We start from the raw sequence: 26,601 nt of genomic DNA, 5'->3' as shown, positions 1-26,601 counted from the left end.
AAACATATTTACTTTAGGGGGAAAGGGAGGTGAATCACACATACATCTATATAGACCCATCCACTGGGCAGAATTGCTGGGTTCCCTCTCTTTTCGTGCCTTCCCCATTCTTTTCTTTTCTCTCCGTAAAATTCCAATGTCAACATACTTGTTCCTCGCTAACTTCTGTTTTCTTTCATTGTGCCTTCTGAACCACTACTCCTTCCCTGGGAGGACAAGGATTCTTGATATGAAGTTGTGTTTTCCCCGGGACGTGAGCCCTGCCTGTCCTGCCAGCTGCTGCTGGTGAGTTAAAGGTAATGGATGCTAGGTGAAAGTCCGTCTGTTTCTTGGAGAACGTTCTGGCTTCTGGGATTTGAAGGTGAGGCCCAGTCTTATGCCTGCCTTCATTTTAGCCCCCATCGGCCTCCCCAGGAGAGGAAGTCTCAAGCAGGAGGCTGTCATGGGGCCACTCTGCAGGAAAGGACCCTCTGCACCCTGGTCCTCCTGCAGGGCAGCATCTCTCAATCCCGAGTGGGTCTGTCATGCTGCACCGCCCTTTCCCATGAAAGGCCCTCTCCCTGCTGTACTTTGTAGAGATGGCATACTCACTTGGAAAGTGAGAGTGAAAGAATGAAAGAAAAACCTGTTGCCCAGCCCAAACTGCAGGGATCACTTCTGGGAACATTTTCTTGCATCTTCCTTTTGATTGAATGTACTTTTTTTAAAAAAAAAGATTTATTTATACATACAAGAATTGGGGTACAGTCCAGAAGTGGGGGGGTGGTGAGAGGGTTCAACAGAGACAGAACGGGGAACAAAACAGAAATACGTTGCTGAGGGGAACAGTGGATGAGACAGGAGAGGTCTACTGTGCCATGTGGGCAACTTCCTGGCCTGCCGGGATCGAACTCGTGTTGCAAAGGCTGCAGATTGCCTCACAGTGCTGTGCTTAACTCCTTGTGCTGCCAGGGAAGTCTTGATCGAATGTACTTTGTAGGATTGTTCTGGGCATATGCAAACATGCACTTGATCTTCGTGATTCAAGGGTTCCGTATCTGCGCCTCTGCCCACTTGTTAAGATTTATTAGTAACCGGGCCTCCCCTGGTGGTGCAGCGGTTGAGTGCTGGGCTGCGAAGCTGCCCGCGGCCTCTGCAGCGCCGGTTCGATCCCTGGCCTCCGGCAAGGGTCCCACATAGCACGACAGACCTCTCCTGCCGCGCCCGCTGCTCCCCTCAGCAGTGTATTTCGTCAGTCTGCCTGTTCTGTTCCCCGCTCTGGCTCTAGTGAATTCTCTCACCTTCCCGTGCTTCTGACTGTACCCAGTGCTTGTATAAATAAATAAATAAATCTTTAAAAAAAAAAAAAAGATTTATTAGTAACCCCCAGTGCCACCCTCACAGAACTTAGTGGTCACCGTGGGCACATGCAGCAAGAGTCGTGGATGGACATGGCCCCAGCTGGTGCAGGATGTTTCAGCTCACACTGCAAACAAGTGTCCTTTTTCTCCCATTTATTTCATGCCACGTTTTCTTGGTTTTCTGCCGTTGGTGATTCTGTCTTGAAAATGGCCCCACCTGTGGTGCTGAAGTGCTGTCTAGAGTCTCTATGAGAAAGAAGACTAAGAGGCAACTTCCTGGAAAAGACGCATATTAGGGCAGCTGGTTCAGGCATGAGTTAAGGGGCCGTTCCTTCAATCAGTGATCACAAATCAATGATACAGTCAACAGAAGTACACAAAACAAGGTCTTGTGCTGATCAGTTGTGACCAAGGGCTCTGCATGTGCCCAGAGTGACCACTAAGTTCTGTGAGGGCTGCTTTTGGGTTACTAGTAAATCTTTTTTAAAAAATAATTATTTATTTATGCATAGAAGAACTGGGATACAGGCCAGAGGAGTGGGGGTGGGGGGGGGTGAGAGGATTCACTAGAGACAGAGTGGGGAGCAGAATAGTCAGACGGACCGAAGACACTGCTGATGGGAGCGGCGGCTGAGACAGGAAAGGTCTGCTGGGCCATATGGGTTAGCTTCCTGGCCAGGGTCCATCTCATGCCACAGCAGTGATAGTGCTGAGACAACCAGGGAGGCCCCCTAATAAATCTTAATGAGGTGAAAGTATGGAACCCTTGAAACAGAAAGATCAAGTGCATGTTTGCATATGCCCAGAACATTTCTAGAAAGTACATTCTATCAAAAGGAAGATGAAAGAAAATGCTCCCAGAAGTGACCTCTGGAGTTTGGGTTGGGCAACTGATCCTAATGGAGTCTTTTCCTCCAAGAGCAGTGGTTCAGTGTTCACTGATTCAACATTCAAAGAGGCTTTAAAGAACATGGCTGCCGCAAATAATGAGAACTAGCTCCATGCTCACGCAGCGGGTTAACACCAAAGGTGTTTTCGTAGTACGTTAGGGAGTCTTCCCTATCAGTCTGGGTGGAGATTATTTCATTTATTATTTTTTAAAAGATTTATTTATTTATTTATACAAGCACTGGGTACAGTCAGAAGCGCAGGAGGGAGAGAGAATTCACCAGAGCCAGAGTGGGGAACAGAATAGGCAGACTGACTGAAATACACTGCTGAGGGGAGCAGCGGGTGAGACAGGAGAGGTCTGCCTCGCCATGTGGGTATCTCCGTGGCCAGCAGGATTCGAACCGGCACCACAGAGGCTGCGGACAGCTTCATAGTGCTGCGCTCAACCACCTTAGTAAGCTCAATGAAAACACTATTTTTCAGAGAAAAATACTCCTGTAGGCACACAAAAGAAAAAGAACTTGAAGGTGGCCGGGGGAGGGAGGGAGCCAGATTAGTGTCTGAGGCTGTCAGTGATCAGGAAGAATTTTAGGATGTGGTAAATAAAGATGGCCCTGCTGGGTGTGGCTGCCAAGCTCAGGCTAAGTTAGAGTGTTTGTTTAGTCAGGAGCGGTGCTAATGACCCAGGAGTGAAAGGTTAGGTTATCTTGCCTCCTGTTGACAGTAGCTCAGGTTTGGTTTAAATACAGGAGTAGCAAAAAAAAAAATGTGATTGTCTGTTTCATGTGTATTCAAGCCGTTTATTGGCTGCAGAGCTCTCCCAGTTGTAAACGCTGCCAGCCACCTCGTGATCCTGCTATCTGTGGGCATTCACGTCGCCCTCTGCTCTTTTCACTGCAGTAAACATCATGACAACTGCCCTCTTCCTGTATGTCTGTCTGTGCATGTTAGTGGGTGGGTCCATCTGCATTGTTTGCTTCAAGGGTTTTCCACATTTAAGATTCTCATAGGTAGGGCTAAATTGCTTTGCAGAGGTTAGCACAAAATCGGACAGTTGATGGGGTCCCTTTTTCTTGAATGGGAGGTGGTTTGGGAGAGCCTCTGAAACCATGCTTGTCCACATCAACAAGCTATCCGTGTCCTTCCTCCATCATGGCCCTTGACCTGTGTCCATCTGTGACTTCTTCTGTGTGCTTAAAGAGGGGAGTGTGTTTGCCTGCTGCCTTCCTGCCTTGACCTGTTCAGGATGCCCAGGTGAGAAAGCAGCTCCAGACCAAACTGCTATAGCAGTCCTTAAGCTGGAAACCAGTAGCCTCATCTCTTAGGGCAGGTACCAGTAAAAGTGAGGCTGCACTGGGTGGGCCTCAGAAAAGTCCAGGCAAAGCCACTGAGGCCCCATTTATGCTCCTCTCCTCTCCTCTTTCCATCCCCCTTTGCCTGGATTCTTTGGCAACTGTTGCAAACAATCAAAGACTGGCAGCAGCAGGGGATGGGATGGGGGTCAGCTGGTGGAGATTTGTGGAACTTGAAAGCAGTAGACAGGGAGCAAGGAGGTGCCGTCTTCCTGCCCAGAGACTTTAAGCACCGAGCTGTCCCCAGAGCTGGAAATGCTGGAGATTCCTCTGCAGCCTGATCGTCGGCAGCAGATGAAAGGAACGACATTTCCAGTGGCCTTTCCAGAGGTGTATTATGGATCAAGCTTGAGATTTATTCATAAGATTAAACCCAAATCTGCAAGAAAAATAATTCTGTGCTCCTATACAGAAGGTAATCGAATAGCTCCTAGTGTCTCATGCAGGAATGCCAGCTGCATCTGCTGCCTGCCATGGCGTCTCATCTCAGGAACCATGACTGGGCTTCCAAATGACATGTCCATCACAGCTTTGGTGGTGAACACACAGCACTGGGCGGACTGAAAAAGGTGACCTCTAGTGGCCAGGCCCAGGCTCCAGTATAACAGTACCGCCAGCAAGGACATGGGATTTTGCACTTCCTATCCCCAACTCTGCAGGCTAGCAGGCCAGGAACCATTTCAGGGAGAGATTGTGTGTGAAGCACTGTCAGTCAACTGGGGACTCAGAAATTGTGGCTTTTGCCTTAGCAAGTCTGGCACCCAGACCTGCTTGCCCAAGGGTCCAGGGCCTTGGGCCCTGGGCTTGGGCCTGGGCTGGGCTTGGGTCTGGGCTCTGAGGGTTTTGCGGGGAAGGCCAGTCTTAGTTTTCAAGCCTGGCCTCACCAAGAAGTCTCTGGGCACATGCCAACAACATTTGGGTCTTCTAAGAACACATGTGGAGTCAGGACAACAGCCGTAGCACACCCGGTGAGGGGAAGGCCTCTCGACAAGGTCACCAGGCTCCGTCTGCCCCACACTCTGCAGTTTAGCTGCTGAGAGCTTAGACACTCGTCTCTCTTTTCTTTTTATTGACTTTAATCTTTAATTATATCTATACTGGTCCCGTTGCCCCTCTGCTGGCCTGTTCACGCTGCTGTGGGAGGCTGTCCTTGGTAAGGGTTCTCTGGGAGAACCGCCCAGAGTGTTTTCCAGACTGCAGCACCTCTTCGCCTCCCTGGGAGGCAGATGGGCTCCACGTTGGAAGGTGTCTCCCCGGTCACCACTGCCTGTCTCACTGGCAGCCAAGTCCTCAGAATAGGTCCAGCCAGGCAGCTCCACCTGGCTTTTAAATAAAATGATTTTCAGACACTTTCAGGAACTCTGCCAGCCTGCTTTGTCCCTGGGTAGTGAGGTCAAGGTGTAACTCGTACGCTGTGTGTTTGCCTGACTCTTCCAGACTCCCTCACATTCCCTTCCTGCTGCGTCTTCCTTTTCACATCATGCACCTTGGTGTCTTGATAGGAAAAGCCTCTTTGTCACTGACATGTGGGGGTATCTGTGGCAGTTCTGATATGTGGGCACTTGAAAAGCAGGCTGACGCTGGGATCGTCTTGGGCTGGGGCAGGTCCATTTTCCGGACCTTCTTTGGCAGTTAGTCTGCAGTTCTGGGGTCCCATCAGTGGCAGTTGGTATCCTGAGGAGTTGAACTCATTTTTCTTCAGTAGGAGCATGAGATTTGTTGAGTAGCAAAAAATAGAACAAAAGAAAAAATCACTTATAAGCTCACTGTGATTTTTTTTCCAGTAGTCAGAATTTGGGGTGAAGGACAGATCTCTCACCCCTGTGATCGTGGAATGACTAATATTTATTGTGTGTTCATGGCCTAGGCAGTTCTTTTCATGAATTTCCTTATCTAATCCTCAAAAGACTGCTATGAAGTTTATAGTATTTCTTTCCCAGTTCTCAGAGGCGGTCCACTGAGTTGGGTAAGTTGCACAAAGACAGTGCCATCATGAGGATGGCAACCCAGGTAGCTATTCCCGAGTCCTTGCTCTCGGCCACCACAGAAGTGGCCTTTGTTCTACAGCCAGGTCACTTCCTTCTTGGCTACACCAGGAAGACTCAGCCCAGCACATGGAGTGATTTCTGGGGACTCCTTGCTCCCCTGCTTTCTGAGCCTGTAGAGCATTAGTTAGCTGACCTGGATGAAAAGCTCAGCCCTCAGGATCAGACCTTGTGTTGGAAAGCGGTTCCCCCTTTTGTCCTTGAGAGAAGTGGCCACAGTTGCTTCTTCTGCCTGGCCCTAGCAAAGGTTGGAACAAAGGATCTACAGCCTCTGGTGTCACTTGTTGACCCTCCTGCCCAGAAGGACTCACTCTGCATTCCTTGTAGCCAGCAGCCTTGAGGGGCCTGGGGGAGTAGCCACTAGAGAGCTGGAGCGAGCCTTCTACAAAGCAGTGATGCCAGACCCTTCCTCTAAGGAGAGAGCTTGCTCCTCCCCATGAAGTGCCTGCTCAGCCCCAGTGCGGATGCTCCTGTTTTCGACAGTCATTGAAGCTGTTGGAGCACTGGGGAGCCAGGGATTGCTTGGGCCACTGTGTAGTCAGAGCTCCTGAGACAGGGAGTCCCCCCGCAGCCAGGGGGGAAGCTGGTACATGACCCAGATGGCTGAGTGCCACCTCTGATCATCTGGGAAGCAATTTCACAATTTCCTCCTGAAGAAAACTACCCCCACCCTCCCATCCCACAGCCTCACCTCTTGTCTCCGTTTCCAGAGTTGGACTGAGGAATTGGCTCTGTCAGAAATGTACTTCCACGCATTTAATGGTTGGCTCATTCACTCAGTTTTATTGTGGCCCTGAGAGAACCGTCCTGTGCTTTTTAGAGCACAAGACACCAGGAGGAGCTGTGTCTTTGTTTCCTAAGGAGGGGAGCTCAGCCAGGGAAGGTCCCGGGTCCACCATCATGCCGGGCTGTGCCCTTGGGCCCTTGCAGCCCAGGCCTGGCTGGGATTGGAGGGATGTTTCTCCAGGACATTGCCTAACCTCTGGATCCCCGGAGCAACCGAGGATGGCTCTGGGACAGGCTGTGGTTGGTGTTTCAGGGCAGATTGGGAGGGGGACACTCCCACTCTCAGGGTCCCCACAGCTCCCTCCTTTGCCTGAAGACTCCAAACTGACACTGGGTTTGGAGTCTTTTGCTCTGTCCCTGGATTTCTCTGCTGCACATCAAATCCTGTCCAGAAACCAGACTGTCTTCCTGGCTGGGACTGAGTGCACACTTGGTCCTGAGCAGGGCAGAGGTTTGTAGAGCAGAGAAGACCCAGTGTGTGTGGCATGCCAGGCACCACACTGGGTGCATGAACCTCCTGTCATCCCTCCAGTTCCCTTCGCTGTGACTGCAGGCTCAGGCCTGAGAGATTGGGATGGTCCCGGCCCGTGAGTGGCCGAGCCTCCGTGGCACCCAAGCTGGTCCTGGTCAGACCTCCACCCCGACACATGGAGATGTAATACAGCCTTCCATAGGGGTGTCCCTGTTAAAATGCTCACAGTCTGTCTCTCCTAGTTCCTTGGAACATATGACATAGGACAGTGCTCCCTTTGGGGACAAATAGAAAGCCGCCTTCAGGTCTTCATAACTACAGGAAGTAAGTTTTTCAAAATTTAAAAAAACTGCTTTGCAAAACAAACCCTTGACATCTGACTGTAGAATTGAGGCTACCAGAGGGGGACGGTGTGGTGTGGAGATTGATCAGATGCATGGGAGGGAGTTCACTGGACTGTGAAGAGTATTCTGGGGGCTTTGGTGGTGCTGGGTGTGGTGTGGTGATGTATATCTGAAGAAGTGTCAGCCTGTACCCTTAGATCATATACAGTGTTGAAAATCAATGTTACTGCAATTAAAACAAATAAATAACATATTTTAATAGCATTAAAAAAAACTAGTTGGGGAAAGATTCCCCCTAGAGATTCACTCTTCAACTTCAATTCTGTCAGTGAAAGAAAATTCAAGTCCTATTTACCACACAGCTCCTTCATGGAAAGACACTGGCATTAAATGATTAAATAGCAGAAGTAGGGAGTTGGGGGAAAGCAATCATCATGTTTGTGGAGAACATTTGACCCCAATGGGAGGTACACACTGGTGGAACCCCCACTCCTGGGGAACTCCTCTCCCCAGACACATTAGTTATGGAGACTTTCTGGGATCACAGAGATCTCACGACTTTATCTGGGATTTCCTGCCTGTGGTATAGAAAGCTCTGGACTTTGGAGCTATTTATTGGATTGTTAAAAACAACTACCAACTCTTTATTAAGTATTAACTTTATGCCAGATGCTGTGTGGGGTAAACGGGATTCATAATGTTCATCAAGATAGATGTGTTGGGGTCCCCACCCTCCTGGAGGAGCCAACCAGACTTTTCATTTTACTCTGCCTCCCACCCCCACCCCACCCAAGCTAGGTGATGGGCAGCTTCTGATTCCCTGTGGAGAACTGCCAGCCCCCTGGGATTGTTAGCAGAATGAGCTGAGGACGAGGCCAAGAGCCATTGAAATGGTTCCTGATTCCTCCCTGGTTCCCTTCATCGTCAACTGCCTAACAGTAGGGCAGGGGTGGAGGGCAGGCTTGGGGGGCTCAATTCCTGATCAAATTATGTTTCTCATCCTCAGATGAAAAGAGGAGAAAAAACTTTAAAATAGAAGCTTTCTTGAAGAGAATAAAATATATATGTATACAAGGACTGGGGTGTAGAACAGAGGTGTGGGGTGGGGGTGTGAGAGGATTCACCAGAGAGTGGGGAGCAGAACAGGCAGATCTACTGAAATACACTGCTGAGGGGAGCAGCAGACGAGGCAGGAGAGATCTGCTGCGCCATGTGGGTTGCTCCCTGGCTGGCCATGGATGGAACTAGGGCCGGGGATGGAACTCGTGCTGCAGAGGCTGTTGATAGCTTGATAGCGCTGTCTTTAACCCCTGCGCCATCAGGGAGGCCCAGATTGGCATGTTTTTAAAGGCCTTGCACTTCTTTAGGGAAGGGTGCTCTTCAGCCAGGTGGCGGACCTCATTCTGACCCAGGCTTAGTGCCTGCTGGGCAGCAGGTAGCCGGGAGTGGGTGTTTAAATGGGCCTCCTCAGCATGAGGGACTGTTGGGGAGACTAAGAAGGAATCAGTGTAAAGCAGCCTGTCTGGGAAACTGATGGAGCTGGGTCGAGGATGGAAAACAGGGCAGCAGTGACTTTATAGAATCCTGTTCTGCGCTCTTTACCTTTTGGTTTAAGAATTTTCCTAAAGGCAGGCTAAATGTTGATTGTCAGAACTGGGGACTGCATTCCTGGAAGTTCATTATACCATTTTTTTCTTTCTGCTTTTTTTTTTTTTTTCCTGGTATATTTAAAGATCTCCTTAATGAAGAGTTTTGGTGTTGCTTTTTATTTCTTTATTTTTTTAAGCAATAAGAAATACTGCTTCTCTTGGCACTAATTCAGAAAAATCAGGAATCCTCTTTGGTCTGCTTGAAAACTTGGTTGCTAGGACAGCAGGCAAAAGAAGAAAAGCAGACTTTAGTTGATGCGTAGAGACAGGGAACAGAATGGTGGTGGCCGGGCCTAGGGCCTACGGAACTGCTTCCTGGGGACGAAGTTTCAGTTTTGCAAGATGTTCTGGAGATTGGTTACACAACAGTGTGAATGTATTTAATACTGCAGAGCTGTGCGGTCAAAATGGTTAAAATGGGAAATTTTAGGTTCTATGCGTTTTACCACTCCCTTCCCCCAAAATCGTTTTAAACAAAAAAGGAAAGCAGTAGAAAGAACTCGAACTGGGGGTGTCCTGCTGAGGCTGGCAGGGTCAGCAGTGTCTTGTCACCATCGCCCAGTCTGTGGTTAAGAGTTGAGGCCACTTGGCTAACCTCATGGTCATCTGTCCATCATCAGTGTGACCTGCCAGGAGCACCCCATGTGCCAGACCTGGGGGTGGTAGGAAGACTGGGCCACTGGCTATGTGAGGCTGTGTAAGGCCTTCCTCATGACTCATGTGTCTGTGCCTGGTCCCCAAGAGCCAGGCTGAGCCCTGTGATAGCTTAGGATGTTTTTTTAATAGCACAGGTATGATGATAGTGTTATAGGGACCAAGCCAAAAGAGTGGGGTCCTTTGCCCTGTAGGGAAAGAATTTATCAGAGAATGCTAGGTGTAGCTGAACCACACAAGGCTTTACCAGAGACTCACAAAAGAGAGTACAAGTGCTAGAATGGAGACTTTAGCCTTGCTTCTGGAAGGGCGTTAGGAGCTATTTAAAGGGTAGGTCCATGAGGCGGAGAGCAGATAAGTAGGGTCATAGCTTGCTCTGGATTGTGCAGAAGGGCTATACTCCAGCTGTGCGTGACGGTTTGAGCCTTCTCCTTCCAGGAAGTTGTGAGGTAATCCTAACACTTTGTGTCTAGCATGGCGCCTTACCATCATTGTGGCAGGCAAATTGTTTGGACAGGATGTTGAGACAGAATTCCCAGTCGCTGATTTAGTCCGCCCATTTCAAACAAGACTCGGGGCCGCTCTTATCCTAACGTCTGGCAATTTCCTTTACCTGGGCTGTCTCCATAGAGCTCCCTCTCTTCACACTGAGAACAGTTAGGAGCATCAAAATGAAAAATCAGAGGTGAGTGATAGAATTGCTAAAAGTTCTTTTCAACCCTAGTCGTAGTAACGTATTCAGGAAAGGATTGTCATGGGTCCAAACCACTGAGGTTATTGGGAAACAGGAAATGCCCAGCCTCATGACGTCACCTAACATATCCCTTACTAATTTCATGGAAAAATGGTTCCTTTAAATGGAGAGGCCTGGTGTCACCCCCTTAATCAAATGATGAAGCATGTCACTGTTGCTGGGCCAGACTGCTGTTCTCTGACCCCTGGTAAGGACAGACTATGACCTGGTGAGGACAGAGCAGACCCGGAGCAGTGTCCTTGTCCACACTGGTCACGAGGAAGCCATCAGGCAGCCCAGAGTATGGGACATTCTAAGAGGCCGTGTTCATCCAGAGTCACTGATGAAAAACTAAGAAAGGGGGGGACTAAAGAGATGCAACAGTCCCCTAATATGAAGTTTGTTCGACCCTGGATCCAAAAATATAAAGGTTATAAAAGGCATGTTGTGGACCTTTGGGGAATGTCAAATGTAGCCTGAATGTCAGGAAAAGTTATTGCTGTCATGCTGATGTTAAGATTGCTGATAGTGCTGAGTATGTAGGAAAATGACAGCCCCCAGGATGGATGCTGAAGGGTCTGGGGTGGCAGGTCATGTCTGTAACTTAATTGAAAATGATTTGGTAAAACCAGTATACACACACATACACAGAGAGAGAGAGAGAGAAAGAGACAGAGAGAGTGCATGTGGCTTGGTCAGCAATTGGAGAATCTGGGTGAAGGGTCATCTGACTTCCTGGTTCTGTCTTTTCTGTGGATTTGAAAATTTTCCAAAGAGAAAGTACATCAGCAATCCAAGAGTGTCTGTTGCTCTGGTCTGAGTTGGAACAGCCTGGGGACTCACGTCCTCGCCTCCCAGGCAAACGCCTGCAGCCTTCCAGGCATCTGGTGTCTGTGCAGCTTGTCGATAGGAGCCTGCAGCTGAGTGGTGGTGGCAGGGCAGCAGCCGCTGCAATGCAGGGGACAGAGGCCTACTACCACTTGCTCACGGCCGTGGACAAGGGGAGGGAATGTCAGCCAGGCGCTGGGCATGTGTAGCACCAGGGAACTCATAAAATATTTTCTGGCTGGAAAGGCATTGTGCTGGGGGACAGTCAGTAAGCAGGGTCAGCTGGCCAGCAGTTAAGAGCAGTATCAGAGGTTACTCCAAGGTGGGGAAGCTCAGCTTTTTCTCCTCCTCTAGGGATCTGGATCGGTCAGGACCTTCGTGGGTGGGTCCAGGGTGGGTCCTGCATGAATAAAAGCCCAGTGCGCCACTGCTCCTGAGCTCCTTTCTGTATGCTGGGCACTTAGCAGCTTCCATCCCACTGGCCGTTGCATCTGCATGGGGCATGTACCTAGGAAGGAGAGGGACGCCATGGGCTTGAGTGCTGTTGGGTGCAGGACCAGTGCCTGGAAGAGTCTCACCCTGCCTGCCTGGCTCTCGTTGACAGGGTGGTGGATCCCCCAAAAGCCGCCCAAGTGTGGGGGACAGGTGAATTCACATAATCCGTGGCACATTCCATTTGGGGTCATTCTCTTGGACCTGGTAGCTGCAGCAAAGGCAGAGTTCTGAAAGGTCTGGAAGCCGTCTGCCTGTGAGCAGTGTCCTGGTGACATGCAGGGGCCTCTGAACGGAGCTCTGGGGGACACTTGATGTGGTGGTGAGGGCCCTGTACTCACAGCTGGAGGAGGGGTTGGGGCAGCACATGGCTGGATCCTGTGCTGCAGGTGGAGGACCTCAGAGGCCAGCCAGCCTGGTCATCCAGGTCCCTGCCCAGAATCCCCAGCCATCCAAAAGGGTCTTCCCCCATGGGCAGCACTGACCTTGCCTTTACCTACTGGGGTTGCCTGTGCATGCAAGACAAGGGAAGGTGTGCCCTTTGGAGGCAGGGCCAGGCCGGGCTGAATTCTTGCAAGTAGGGTTCCGGAAGGAGACCAGTCTGGGGCAACTCTAAGCTGCAGGTAACCTGCTGGCAGTAGTCTCCACTGCATTCCTGCCATCCAATCTGCCAGCCTTATGTCTGGCATCTTTGCCCAACTGGTGTGGTGGACTCTGGTCAAGTTCACCAAGGAGGAGAAGTGAAGCTGGCTTCTCAAAGTCCATGTCTTTTCTCCGTGACAGCTTTACAGGCTTGCTGAGGAATGTGTTGGAGCTGCTCTAGGGCAGCCTGGAGTGGTTCCCTTCTTACCTCTCCCCAGAGTGTGGAAGTCTGCTGAGAACTGAGTCAAAGGCATGTAGCCCTGCACGGGTGTGTGAGCACCCTGTCTGTGTCTGGCCTCTCCTGACCCTCACTCATCAGCTGGACCAGGCTGGACATGGAGGCCAGGGCTTGTAGTCTCGTTTAAAAGTGGTGTGGGTGGATTGTGATCCAGGAAGGTTTGCAGTGGTCAAGGACTTGGAAAGTGATGATCAGAGGAGATTGGCAGCGGGAAAGAAGGATGGGGAGGGTTCTCCAGAGTGAGCAGAGCTGAGGCTTAGAGGCCCCCTTGCAGAACCTTCCCCAGTAGAGACTGCCACATCCCACCCACAGCCAGCCCTGGGCCTGGACCCCCAGTGAGCCTGGCCACTGAGCCATCACTCAGAGGTGACGGCCAAGGACTCAGAGGTCAATGACTTGGTTCCTTGACGTTTGACTGGCATAATCCCAGGTTCAGGGTTTATATGGGGTCTCAGAATTCCTCATGAGATTAAGATCCAGTGTCCCACAGAGGTGCCACACTTGATAATATGGCCTTTTGGGCTCTCCGCCATTTCTTTCTTTTTTTTTTTAAAGGTTGATTTATTTATGCATGTGAGAGCTGGGGTACAGGCCAGAGATGTGGGGTCGTGAGAGGATCCACCAGAGACAGAGTGGGGAGCAGAACAGGCAGACTGACTGAAATACACTGCTGAGGGGAGCAGTGGGCAAGACAGGAGAGGTCTGCTGCACCATGTGGGTTTCTCTCTGGCTGGCCGGGGATGGAATTCGTGCTGCAGAGACTGCGGATTGCTTCATAGTGTGGTGCTTAATCCCTTGTGCCACCAAGGAACCTACTCTTCGCCATTTCTTGTCTCCTCCTGTTCCCATACCCATCTTTCCTAGGCTCCCTTCCACACATACTGTTTCTGAGGGACCCAAACTAATAACTAACAAACAGGGTTTAAACTCAACATTGAAGACATCGTGGGTAAGGGGTTGGGGATGACATATTTTCCCATGTCTGGAGGAACAGGGTTAGAGCTGCAAGTTCATTCTCGTTGTGGCCTGACCCCCTGGCCAGTCCTAAGGCTGAATGAGTGCCGATGCAGAGAGGATCCACCTTATCCCCTGAGCCCTTGCTGCCCTGGCTAAACCCCTTTGAGCACCTTTTGTGTCCACTGCTAGGCCAAACATTTGAGGTGTTTTTTTCTTGCTGAACTGAACACAAAGCTTGGGAGGCATAGGTTCCATTTTACAGGTGAGGCACCTGAGGCACAGAGAGCTGAGACACCTGTGCCTGATCACACAGCTGGAGCCCAGGTGTGACAGATCGGAATGGGCGCTCTTACTTCCCAGCTTCCGGTCATTCGTATTCCCTCCAGCGCCTGCCAGACACTTGGAGGTGGGCCTTCCCTGCCTGGGTCAGGCAAGGACTGTCTTCCAGTAACCTCTGCTTGTCCTGCAGGTAAGTTCGAGGATCGGGAAGACCATGTGCCCAAGCTGGAGCAGATCAACAGCACGAGGATCCTGAGCAGCCAGAACTTCACCCTAACCAAGCAGGAGCTGCTGGGCACGGAGTTGCTGCTCCTGGAGGCCTTCTGCTGGAATCTCTGCCTGCCTACCCCTGCCCACTTCCTTGACTACTACCTCTTGGCCTCTGTCAGTGAGAAGGACCACCACTGCCATAGCTGGCCCACCATCTGCCCCCGCAAGACCAAAGAATGCCTCAAGGAGTATGCCCACTACTTCCTCGAGGTCACCCTGCAAGGTGGGGCCCCATGTCAGTACCGTCACACCATGTGTGCATCCAGGCCCATCCACCCAAATCCCTCCCACTTGGCAGAGCAGAGGATGAGTGAAGAAGGTGCAAGGACTTACCTACCATGTTATCAGTAAAATGTTATTAGGTGACTGGTACCCTACAAACTTAGAGGTCACCTGGTGATTGTCCTTATGGTAACCTGAAATATTACAGATTCTCTAAATAGTCCATATTTGCAGTAGGTGATTCCAGAAGAACTATCATCATACATAATAGTTTTATACCTACTCTAGCTATAAAGTTACCCTGTTTGATTCTCATTCTTCCCAGTGTCTTAAAAACCTAAGTATTAAGTAAAATACTTGGTCAGAAACATTGTTGATGCTACTACCTGATAACCTGGCACAAACTCTGATAACAATAGCAGCTGCTGTGATATCTAACTTTAATTGACTGCTTATCGTGTGCAAGGCACTTTATTTTAGGGATTTGTGTGCATTGTCTCATTGGAACCCCACAACAACTCTATGAAAATCATTTCTGATATTCTCATTTTACAAATCAATTTCCGTCATTGTTGCCCAAGAGGTCATTGACCCCAACTCATTGCTAGGATTTGAAACGGGGGCGTCTTCTCTCCTTAACCACACCTATAATTATAGCCACACCCTGCCTGATTCATACTTTAAAGGCAGACATTAAAGAAATTGGAAATCATGAACCATTTAAGATCATGTAATAACATACTGATAACCAAGTGTCATTTGTGAAAATTGCAGGAACCGCCAGTGTGCCCCACTCCATGAGTTAGTAACCACTTAGTAGGACATAAGATTTCCCAGATCATTTCACCAGTGTACATGTTCCAAAACACCCCATTTTATACCTTTTTTGTCACTCATACTTTAATAAGTGGGGTGGAGGGACGATTCCTCAGTAAACCTAAGGAAGGTCCAGTTTTAGTTACGAATATCACACTCTCAGAGCCATTCATTCATTCCACAGATTTTTACTGAGTGCCTATTGTGGGCCAGGCTTTGTTACTGTTAATAAGTAGCCTCTAGTTCAGGAACCTTTGAAGTGAAGAGTCATTCACCTCAAAGACCAAAGAAAAGGAAGACGTTCCCTAGTAGCCCGTCAGTGAGCCCCTCGTAGTCCCCTAGATGGACCAGATTTTGAAAATCACTGCTCTAGTCTGACATCAGAAAGCCCAGACTGAGAGCTAAAGTGCTTCAAATGCAAGAATGGGGCTTTGTGTGTGTGTGTGTGTGTGTGTGTGTGTGTGTGTGTATGCACATGTGCACAGTGAACAGCCTCTGACGTCATTTCTTTCTGTTCTCGGCCACAAGCAGGTGAAGGGGTGCCCAGTGCCTCCAGCGTGCGGGGAGGCTTTATGATGCTGACTCCCTGTGCTTCTCTGGCAGATCATATCTTCTACAAATTCCAGCCCTCCGTGGTGGCTGCAGCCTGCGTTGGGGCCGCTAGGATTTGCCTTCAGCTTTCTCCCTACTGGACCAGAGACCTGCAGAGGATCTCCAACTACTCCCTGGAGCATCTCAGCACATGCCTGGAAATCCTGCTGGTGTCAGTGCCCCTGTGGTCCTTCCGAGCTTCGGAAATTACGAGGTTCCACTGGCTCTTGAGACCCACCCCAGGCTATTTCCTCAAGTCTTGGGCTTCTGGTGGTTGTCCCAGCTAGTGTCTCATGTCAAATGGGCCACGGTGACACCTGGTAGAACTGGGGCTTGGGGAGTTGGTCCTTCCTGTTTGGGGGTAGCTGTGGGCTTGCATTCACCATCAGAGAGTAGGGGAGAGGAGGACCAGTGCGCACAGCTTCCTAAATGCCTGGGCCCTCCATTTGGGTGCGGGTTATCAGCCCTCTTAGGGTGATGACTGATGACTCTCATTAGGATGTGGCCACCAAACTGACCTCATAGCCATATGAGCCCGGGATGGCTTAACAGTAGAGGCCTTTCCCTGGTGGCGCAGGCGGTTGAGAGCAATGCTGTGAAGCTGTCCGCAGCCTCTGCAGCACCGGTTCGATCCCCACCGGCTGTGTAGATACCCACATGGCGCGGCAGACCTCTCCTGTCTTGGGCTGCTCCCCTCAGCAGTTTATTTTGTCATTCTGCTTGTTCTGTTCCCTGCTCTGTCTCTGGTGCTGGTGAATCCTTTCACCCTCCCACACATCTGGCCTGTTCCCCGGTTCTTATGCAAAGAAATAAATCTTTAAAAAAAAATAACAAAAAAAACAGTAGAGGTCTCTGTGGCCTTGCAGATGCCCTTGTGATTACCGGGGAGAAGGTGTTTAATGTTTCTGAGACACAGAAAGGCACTCTGGGCCTTGAGGAAAGGAAACTGCTGGGAACACAGCCTCAGAGAGATCCTGCCTAGCTATGCCCAGACCCTCTCCCACCTGACAGATGGTGGCATCACCCGATGCCCATCCCACTGATCACTGGCAAGCCCCTGATGGGAGAACCTTTGCTCAGCAGGCAAGGTTACTGTCTATCTCATTCCTCTAAAATGCCAGTCCTCTCCTGGGACCTGGTATTAAAATATGCCCTTTTAGAAGGTGCCCAGAGCCAGGGGATGCCTGGTATGAGTGCTGAACGGGCCCTGGGTCTGCCAGCCCCACCTCTTCTCTGTGCTGGGCACTCTGTGGTGGCTCACTGCTCAGATCTGCTGCAGCCTTATCTGCTCCTTTCTTACATAAATGTCTTTAATTCTTTTTTTTTTTTTAAGATTTATTTATTTATTTATACAAGCACTGGGTACAGTCAGAAGCGCGGGAGGGTGAGAGGATTCACCAGAGCCAGAGCAGGGAACAGAACAGGCAGACTGACGAAATACACTGCTGAGGGGAGCAGCGGGCTGCAGGAGAGGTCTGTCGCACCATGTGGGACCCTCGCCGGCGGCCAGGGATCGAACAGGTGCTGCAGAGGCTGCGGTTAGCTTCGCAGTCCAGCGTTTAATCTCTGCGCCACCAGGGGAGGCCCAAATCTCTTTAATTCTTTCCAAGAATTTTTATCCTGGGAAATCTTTTTTTTTTTTCCCCTCAAAAAACTTAATCCATCCCCTTTTCAGATAGAGAAAAATAGACCCTAGAAGGCAGCTTGCTTGGGGTCTGTTAGTTCATGAGTGCCTTGAGGACACAGGTGGTGGCCACCCTTACCTGTCAATGCCAGGTGCAGTGCCAGGCATGGGGAGCAGTGTCAGACATGGGGAGCAGTGTCAGATGAGGGGAGCAGTGAACCAAAACTTACAGAGTCATCCCTCCTGGAGCTTGCACTCACCCCCGGGTTTAGGTAGTGACCTGGAAGTTACTTTCAGGGGTGTTGACTGCTGGGATGGGGCAGTGACATGGCATTTGGAACATAGGCTGGTCTTGAGAAGTCAGAAGTGGTTTTTTGGGGAGAGCAGATTGAAGCTGAGCTCAGAGACCTATATGTAGGTAGAGAGCAGCTGAAGCGACAGGCACGGCCCAGCAACATAGCACAGATCTCCTGGGGGGTCACACTTAGCCAGGCAGGTAGAGGTGCTCACAGTGTCTGGCACTGTGGCCTTTGACCTCCAAGTCTCACACACGCCCTTTCCTTTCAGAGCATATGACAACATCCTCAAGGACGCCGTTGCTGTCAAGAGCCAGGCCCTGGCGATGGTTTCTGGCAACTCCTCCACCCCCACACAGGTGCTTTTCCAGCCGCCCGCCTATCCGGCCCTCAGCCAGCCAGCGACCCCGGCCCTGCCTCCGTTCCAGACCCCGGTGCAGGACCTGTGCCTGGCCTATCGGGACTCGCTGCAGGTCCACCGTCCTGGGAGCCTGCTCTCGGGGGGGCCTGGCTCATCCCTCCCCACCCCGTACCCGGCCCTCCAGCCCCTGGACCTCTGTCCCCTACGCCTCCCCACATCCCTCGGCATGCAGATGGCCATCACAGCCGAACCCAGGCACTGCCTGTCCACCACCTACGGAAGCAGCTACTTCAGCAGCAGCCACACATTTCCCACGGGCTGTTTCGACAGATAGGCCGGCCACCTTTGGGCCTGCAGAAGGCCTGGGACCCAGGCAGAAGGGGGACCCAATGGAGCTGGGGTCCCCGCAGAGCCTTACTATCCTTGGATGGAGAAGATTCACGTTCTTTTTAAGTAGAACTGACCCAGAGCAAAATAGTCAGTTATATACCTCACCCAAGAACATCCTCCAGGAAGTGTCGTCCTTGGACATCCTCCACTTACTGCCTGGAGACCAGAGGGTGGCTCGGTGCCACTCCCTGGAGCAGGGTCCCAGAGAATACAGCAAGACCTGGTAAGAAGCCAGGCAGGGAGACTGGGAGCCATACCAGCCCCCTGATGTTCAGCATGTCTGGTTTCTTTATTCTTTTGCCGATGGCGAAAACACCTCTGGGAAGGAGGGGCAGCCTGCGTGCGCTCTGCCCCAGTGGCTGCCCTTCTTCCTATGACCTGTGTGTGATGCCTCAGACTCAGTCTCGCCATGGTTGTCCAGCTAAAAACCTTACTCAACCTTTTCGCGCGCTCATATGCTGCTGCTCCCCAAAGTAACCTAGCTTTCTGCTCAGTAAGATGTCTTGTTTACATGCCACATCAGGGACTTGGCGATACTTGAAAAATCTTAGGAGAAAGAAAAAATACAGCATGGTCACACAGCCCGTCTCCCGCGAGGGCTATTAGGTTAACCCTGCTGGTGGCTGACCTATGGGAACAGCGAGCTTCCTCTGCAAAAGCCTGTAGTTGGGAGACATATTTTCCAGGCTCTCAGTTCCAGAAGTTTCCACATCTTGAATGCTGTGTTCACCTGCGGAACTTCAATAACCAGGCCGAGGATAAAAGTTGTTGCTAGACAGAGGCTTACAACCCACAACCCCCATCTCCCTCTACCAGGCAGCCAGGGAGTGGGGTACAGTCCAGCCTCTGCTTCAGTTTGGGCCACTGACAAATGATGGTGTGGAATCCTTGCTCCAGGCCAGCTGGATTTGGAGTATAGGGTTGTGCGTGGGTCTGTGAATTCACTGACAGCAAGCAATCGGTTGGATTGAAAGCCAGTATTGGGGTCCCTGCAGCAAGAGGGCTCTCAGGAAGACTCTGGGAACCATGTGCAATATGTGTTAATTCTGTCTCTTGGCTTGTGCTCAGTGTGGGTTTTTTTGGGGGGTGGGGTTGGTTCAGAGTTGGGGAGACACCCGTCAGAATTGGGAGGTGCAAAGAACTACAGAAGAATTTTTTGTTTGTTTTTAAGGAAAACCAAGGTTGGTTTTCCTGATTCATTTGCCAGTCCCAAGGTTGGGAGTGGGAGCGGGGGCAGCCAGTGGCTGCTGAGTAGGATCCGAGGCTGATTTTCTTCACAGCTGAAGCCCCAGCGTGGGAACGGGAGATGGAAGAGCCTGGATGGGAAGCAGGCTCTGCCACTTGGTTACGTTAGCATAGGAACCTGCACACCGGTTTGTTGTTTTTCTTTTTTCCTTTGCCAGCCTCCTTCTATTTATGTGCAACTGGTTTGGATTCCAAGTTACTGTATCTTTCTCTTTGGGGACTAAAGGTTGATTGAGCCTCACAGAAAAGTGCGTCCCCACAATAAACACGTCACCTGCTCATGGTCTCTGTTATTTTCCTGGGTTTCTCTCCCCACCTCCTCCCCCCTCTCCCAAGTCAGCCCTGGTGGCCTCTCCGCTCGGAGCTCGGCCTCCTTGGAGACACGGACTGGGCAGCTGGAGTGAGTGAGTGTTGACATCCCACCTCTTGCAAAAAACCAAAGCAGATGTACGTGAGGGAGATTAATTTTCAGGTATTGGCTCATGCGAGTATGGGGGCTGGCAAGTTAGCGATTTGTAGGGCAAGCCAGCCGGCTGGAAATTCAGGTAAGTGTTGATGTTGCAGGTGAATCCAAGCCTGTCAGACAAGTTGGAAATTCAGAAGGATTTCTAGGTTACAGTCTTGGAGGCGAATTCTTTCTCCAAGAAACTTCAAAGGGCCTTCAACTGATTGCACAAGTCCTGCCCACTTGGTGGAGGGCCTTCTCCTGTACCTTAGCCTCCTGATTGTCAATCTGGTGTAGCCCTTGTCATGCTGTCATTTCCTTCCCCTTTTTCTCATAGCTGTCCAGCATCTGAAACAAGCTTGCTGCTTGGCTTACTTGGGTTGATGGCTGTGGCCTCAGGCCCCTCACCCAAGCAAGGATAACTTCTGGTCTCAGTGGCCCCAGTCAGAACAGCGGCGTGGATGAGCATTTGTCGGGTGCACAGCACCATGCTAAGGAATCTGCTTGTCGTATTTCTTAGAATCATCCCAGTAACTGGGGCCTCCCTGGTGGCGCACAGGCTTAAGACGCAGCACTGTGAAGCTACCCAAAGCCACTGCATCACAAATTCAATCCCTGGGCAGAGAGGTGACCCACACACATGGCGCAGCAGACCTCTCCTGACTCGCCCGCTGCTCCCCTCAGCAGTGTATTTCAGTCAGTCTGCCTGTTCTGTTCCCAACTCTGGTGAATCCTCTCACCCCCTATACCTCTGGCCTGTACCCCAGCTCTTGTATGCATAAATAAATCTTTAAAAAAAAAAATCCTAGTACTGCCAGGTAGAGGTTACCATGAGCTGTATTCTACAGACTGGAAATTGGGGAGCATGGAGAAATTTGTCTAGGGACAGCAAGAACGGGCCTGAAGCTGCCCTACACCCTGTAGCATCTTTTCACCCCTTTGACTTCTCTCCCTGCCTCCAGAATCCTCACTTCTTTAATAGTGTCTGCTAGTTTATATAACTTTTACCTTGCCAAATCATCCACGTTGTAAACATCTGATACATATCTGTCATTCTGACTTGCTTTGCTTTTTTAAAGATTTACTTACATGGGCCTCCCCCAGTGGCGCAGCAGTTGAGCGCTGGCTTGTGAGGCTGCCCGCAGCCTCTGCAGCACCAGCTCGATCCCCGGCCACCTGTGAGGGTCCCACAAAAAAAAAAAAAAAAAAAAAAAAAACCATCCAGATTTACTTATGCATAGAACTGAAATGTAGGTCAGTGGTGCAGGGGGTGAGAGAATTCAGAGACAGGGCAGGGAGCAGAACAGGCAGATCTACTGAAATACACCGGTGGGGGGAACAATGGGCGAGACAGGAGAGGTCTGCTGCGCCATGTGGGTTAGTTCCCTGGCCCAGGATCAAACTCAGGCCGCAGTGGCTGGCGATAGCTTGATAGTGCTGAGACTTTAATCCCTGTGCCACCAGGGAGGCCCCTCTTCTTTTTTTTTTTAAGCTTTGAATTTTATTAAAGGCTCTTTAGGGGGTAACAGCACAGACTATGGAAAGTCTTCCTGGTCATGTGAAATCCAATTCTGTAATTCAATCTGAGTGTTCTGAGACTTTAGACCAAATTGAGTTTGAAGCTCAAATTGTCAGCATCTGCAGCCCCTTTTTTTCTTTGGGGGGGTAACTGGTTTACAATGTTGTGTGTGTTTTAGAGGTACAGGATCTCCCCCTTCAGGTTATTGCTACACCAAATCATCCATAGTCTACCAGCACAGCCCACTGCTCTTCCTCACTGTGCTCTTGCCTCTCCTGCTTCCCTCTGGTAGCCTCAGTCTATAGTCAGATTTCTAGGATTTATTATTTGACTTCATCTGGCCCTTAATCTTGTTTCCTCAATATTCCACATATAAATGACACCATTCAGTACTTTAACCCACCTCTTTCTGATCCAGTTCTCTGTGGACACTTAAGTTGTTTCCATGCCCTCCTATTGTTTTTATATATATATATATATATATATATACACACACACACACACAAGAATTGGGGTACAGGCCACAGGCGCGGGAGGGTGAGAGGATTCACCAGAGACAGAGTGGGGAGCAGAACAGGCAAACGGACTGGAAACTGCTGAGGGGAGCAGCGGGCGAGACAGGAAAGGTCTGCTGCGCCATGTGGGACTCTCTCCCTGGCCGGCCGGGAATTGAACCTGCACTGCAGAGGACAGCTTCACAGTGCTGCACTCAACCTGCTGCGCCACCGGGGAGGCCCATGCCCTTGCTACTGTAAGTAAAGTTGTGACAACTGTGGGTTTGTGACTATGGGTTCATGCCAGCATGCATGCTCCTGATTTATGGAGTGGCAGGTGCTCCCCAAGCATGTTCACCAGCAAGAAATCAGAAATACAGAAACGTAGCTTCTTGCTAATATGGTTTGTGGCTCCATCTGTCTGTCTCCCAACAGCCTCCGCATTGGGGCTGTTTCCCAAGCCCCCTCTGTGGAGGTGAAGATCTGGGACCAGGCTTGGGCTTCACTGCTTCCTCTGGGAGGAACCTGCCTTTGGGGGACTCTGCTGCCTCTTGCCCCTGTAGCCTGGGAAGAACCTTCCTAGCCCTCATTTACCCCCTTCACTGCTCCTCAGGGAGGCCTTTTTTCGACATGACTTTCAGCAGAAAAGCTGTAGCATTTGGCAGAAATCTCAAGACCAAATGTTCCCTTGAACCAGACAGCCTGGAGATACAGTGAGTGAACCCGACTGGGTGACTGGGTGGGGTGGGGACTGTGTCTCCTAGAGGATATATGGCTGCTGCTGGCCAATTACTACCTTTCAGGGGTGGGAGCTCCATGTTGCCAAGCCTTCAGATTTCGGAGAAACTGGAAATCTAGCCTTCCTAGGAAATCTAACTTTTCATTGAATTTTAAAATTAAATACAAAAAAAAAATTAACACAATAAACCAATGACAGTATGTTGTAGGTTAGAGTACTCTTGTCCACCATAAATGAGATGGGAGGTGTTTGCCTGTTCTTCACTACATGACCTTGAGAAAAGCTCTCCACTCCTTTCTGTCTGCTCATTTGTTAGGTGGGAAGGCTATCATTCTGGGCTATACTTCAGGTTTCTGGCAAGAGCATGGAATAAATGGTTTCATGCTTCAACAGTGAGTTGTATGAGGAATAGTGTAAAATGTGGGCTCCTCTTGGTGTTCAGGTGAGCCACTTTGCTGCTGCTGGGCCTGCTCTGACCAGTGATTCAGGTCCCTGCCCGTGCCAGAGACACAGGCTGTACAGGAAGTCAGGCCTCTGCACCCTCCCTAGTGGTGTGGACAGGGGAGGTCATTTCCCTTTCCTGTCTCAATTTTCCATCTGCCAAACGGGAAGGTTGAGACTAGAACGGTCTCTAAGGTCATGCCTGGCTGGGGAGCACGGGAAGGTTGAGACTAGAACGGTCTCTAAGGTCATGCCTGGCTGGGGAGCACATAACAGTGACGGTTCCCTGGTCTTCATACCTGAACCTTGCACTTCACAGGTCTGGGCTGCTCCTCTTAACAAGAGCGCCCTGGCGTCATTTGTGCAAAGCCAGGGTTTGACACTTGGCCTGTTCTAGGGCCTTAGCCTCTGGGTGTACTGGTGTGTACCAGTAGAACCACCAAGAACCTCATAACTATTTAGTGAGCACTTACCGTGTTCCAATCCCTGTACTTGAGACTTTCCTCATTGTAGGAACAGGAAAGGACCATAGTGCAGGTTTTCTGATCCAGCAGACCGGGTAAAGGAGGAGTCAAAGTCCTCAGTGGTTTTGCAGGTCTTTAATTTAGATTTACCAGGCATATGGCAGGCAGGGGTGCAGGGGGGCCGGGAGGCTGGCAGGCCTCCCAGCCCCCAGCAAATCCTCACTCTATCTGGGCTCTCTGGCGTTCTCTCGGCTTCTCTTCTTCTCTCGGCTTCCGTTCGTTCTTGGCTTCTGCTGGTGTCCCCGTGATGCCGCCCTTATAAACTCCGTCCCTCAGCCCAGGTGTACCCACTTCAGGTGCCCGCCATCAGGCATGCATTCAGGACCACAGGGTTCCCTCATCTATCCTAATGGCGGGAGGGCAGAAAAGCCTGATAATTTTTCCTTACTCTACACTCATGCTTTCTTCCTTCTTCTTTTGTCCTCACAGCATCATCATGAGCTAGTAGTAGTATCGCCATTTTCCAGGTGAGGGGACTGAGGTTCAGGGACCTCCAAGTTCTCACTATGGCGAGTAGTGGGACTTAGACACACCTGACTGGAGGAGCCTCATCACCTCTGCATTTTCATCCCTAGATGACACCTACAGCCTAGTATAAGGCCCAATTGCCCAGGATTTCACTGCCTGCCCCTCCCCCACCGGTCAGGGCGTAAGTACACCTTGGTGTTCAACAGCTGCAGGTGGGTGATGGAGTGCCACCTAGTGGTGGTGTTTAAAGATGCATGGGGAAGCTCCCATTTCACTGGACAATGAATTTGGCGGGAGCAGCAATTTCCCAGGCAGAGTGGAAGGTAAGACTATCAAAGGTCAAGTTGAAATTCATGAAGAACCTGCAGTAAAGGACTGCCAAATTGAGGTCAGTGGAGTGGAAAATCTCTGCAACATTTTGAACAGCACAGCAAAATGATGAAAATCCTCATTTCATGAAATTCATCAGTGTGGATTTTTACCATTTGTCATTGCAATGCCCCCTATAGCCCCAGAAGAGAAAGTCTGTTAATCCACATTACACATGGACAAGGTAAGACTGAGAAACCCAGCAGCTTACCCACATGCCCTACAAGGAGGCACTGCTCCTCCTTTCATGGCAAGGGCTTGAGAATGATGGCTGTAATGGAGGTGACTGACGGTCACGGACCCAGCCGAGGGTAGAGTAAGGTAGTGAGTTTGCAAGACAATTATTAGTAAGTACAGCTGCTATTTCTTCACAGGTGTAGAAACAGAAGCTGGGAGAAATGGAGGCACTTATGCCAAGGAAACATAGCTTCTACATGGGAGAAATCATATGAGCCTGGAGATGAAGCTTTTAAGCACTGTCCCTGCTGCTAGCTGAGCAAGCCTCCCTACCAAGCTGCTGGCAGAATGGACGCTTTCCTCCCGCCCTCCTTACTGCATTTACCCTCATGAGCTGGAATGAGTAACTGTAGCCTCCATCAGCCAGCGACACCCAACCCCACGTGACTCTCAGACCCACTCTGCTGTGTGACAATGGGTGAATTTCATACTTTCTCTGAGCTTCAGTTTCCATAATTGGGAAATACAGAGTTTAAGTCAGTTGAGCTCTGAAGGTCTGCTAGTCAGTGTGTTTGTGAATCTAACAACACCAACTCAGGAATTTCTCCCCTGCCAACAATTTAAATTTGATTTTGCCCTTGAATCAGTTACTGAGGTGGAAACTTCTGTTCCTCCCCCTTCATTCCCCTCTCCTTCCCTCTCTCGTTCTCTCTGTCTCTCAATTTTCAGCCTAATTAGGGTTAACTCTGTTATTTAGAGACTTATTATCCAAGCTCATTATAAGTAATTATTCAGTCTGGAGGAGAAGCAGCCACATTTCTAGTTTCATTTGATGCTTACCCAGTTCACTTAATTAGCAATAAGTCTTGGCAAAAGGATGGAATTCACAGGGTCCTGGCTTGGTGGGTGGTTGGGGGAGGCTTGGTGCTGTTCTTGGAAAGATAAACAAGTTGCAGGACAGAGTGGGGGAGGAGAAAGGAGCTGGGCTGCCAGCATCTGGGCTGTGCTCTCTGTCCCTTCCAAGACCACCCTGAGAGGGAGAGGCTGTAGATGACTCAGCTGGAAGGATCCAAGGGCAGGTAGCACTTAGTAAGCACCTGCTGTATGCCAGACACTGGGCACTCATTTCTTACACTTCACCTGTGAGACTTAGGTATTCAAGATAATTTAGATAATTTAAGTCTTAGTATGAGTCCTGCCTCTCTCTTTTCTTCAGGCTTGCAGTAATTGTGATGAGTCATAGAGCAAATTTTTCATTTGATGCTACTATGTTTTTTCACAAAGGGAGGCCTCGAGCTCAGGCTTTGGGCAGGTGACAGTCTAGCTAGAAGCCACTACCTAGAAACCACCATTTTCAGCATTGACTTTATAAAGAGTTTTAATCAATGTTTAGCCAATGCTGTTGACTCCGTGTTCAGACGTGACACACACATTGTAATAAAAAGTGAATTGTCACAGAGACATTTGTGCTAAATGATCAGGGCAGGACCTGAATGGGGATCCTCTGGGAAGAGGAGGGTGAACGCAGATCTGGCCAATGCTCTGGATTATCTGCCCAGGGCAAGCAGGCCCCCGTTCTCTAGTCCCAGACCGTGGGCAGACCCAGTCATCAGACAGGGCCAGATCCTAAAGCCAAATCTACCTCAATCCTCTATTCAGGACTGCAGGCAACCTCTGACCTTTCCCCTCCACTGCAGCTTCCCCTGGCTCCTCTGTCCAGGCCAGGACCACATAGCCCCTTTCTGTCTCTCCTGTTCATCCCCTGGCCCCTTTGGCCCCTCACAGAAGGTCATTTCTCCTCAGTCCCCTCACTGGTCCGCTTGGCCCTGTTTTGCACCCAGTGGTAAACAGAGACCCAAAGGAATGACATCACAGCGGGGTAACAGCAGAGTCCAGGCCATACCGCCC

At 50.3% G+C, this 26,601-nt stretch overlaps 1 protein-coding gene across 3 annotated transcripts in view; it reads left to right on the top strand.

Annotated features, from left to right (window-relative positions):
- Window positions 1-22,046, top strand: part of CCNJL (cyclin J like) — a 91,793-nt gene extending 69,747 nt beyond the window's left edge. The window contains exons 4-6 of one of the 3 annotated variants that reach the window (XM_037500547.2): window positions 13,893-14,195; window positions 15,614-15,773; window positions 17,793-22,046. In XM_037500547.2, the coding sequence (XP_037356444.1) occupies window positions 13,893-14,195; window positions 15,614-15,773; window positions 17,793-18,216 (887 nt within the window). In that variant the 3' untranslated portion in view covers window positions 18,217-22,046. Of the gene's footprint in view, window positions 1-13,892; window positions 14,196-15,613; window positions 15,816-17,792 lie in introns of all 3 variants that reach the window. The other 2 variants (XM_037500549.2, XM_037500546.2) reach the window with 2 other exon arrangements.
- Window positions 22,047-26,601: the final 4,555 nt, after the last annotated feature.

Source organism: Talpa occidentalis, unplaced genomic scaffold (genome assembly GCF_014898055.3).
Source record: "Talpa occidentalis isolate TD23 unplaced genomic scaffold, MPIMG_talOcc4v2.1 talOcc4.9, whole genome shotgun sequence".
NCBI classification, from domain to species: Eukaryota; Metazoa; Chordata; class Mammalia; order Eulipotyphla; family Talpidae; genus Talpa; species Talpa occidentalis.
The sequence above is the reverse complement of the archived record's forward strand: the minus strand, read 5'-3'. Positions and strand labels throughout refer to the sequence as shown.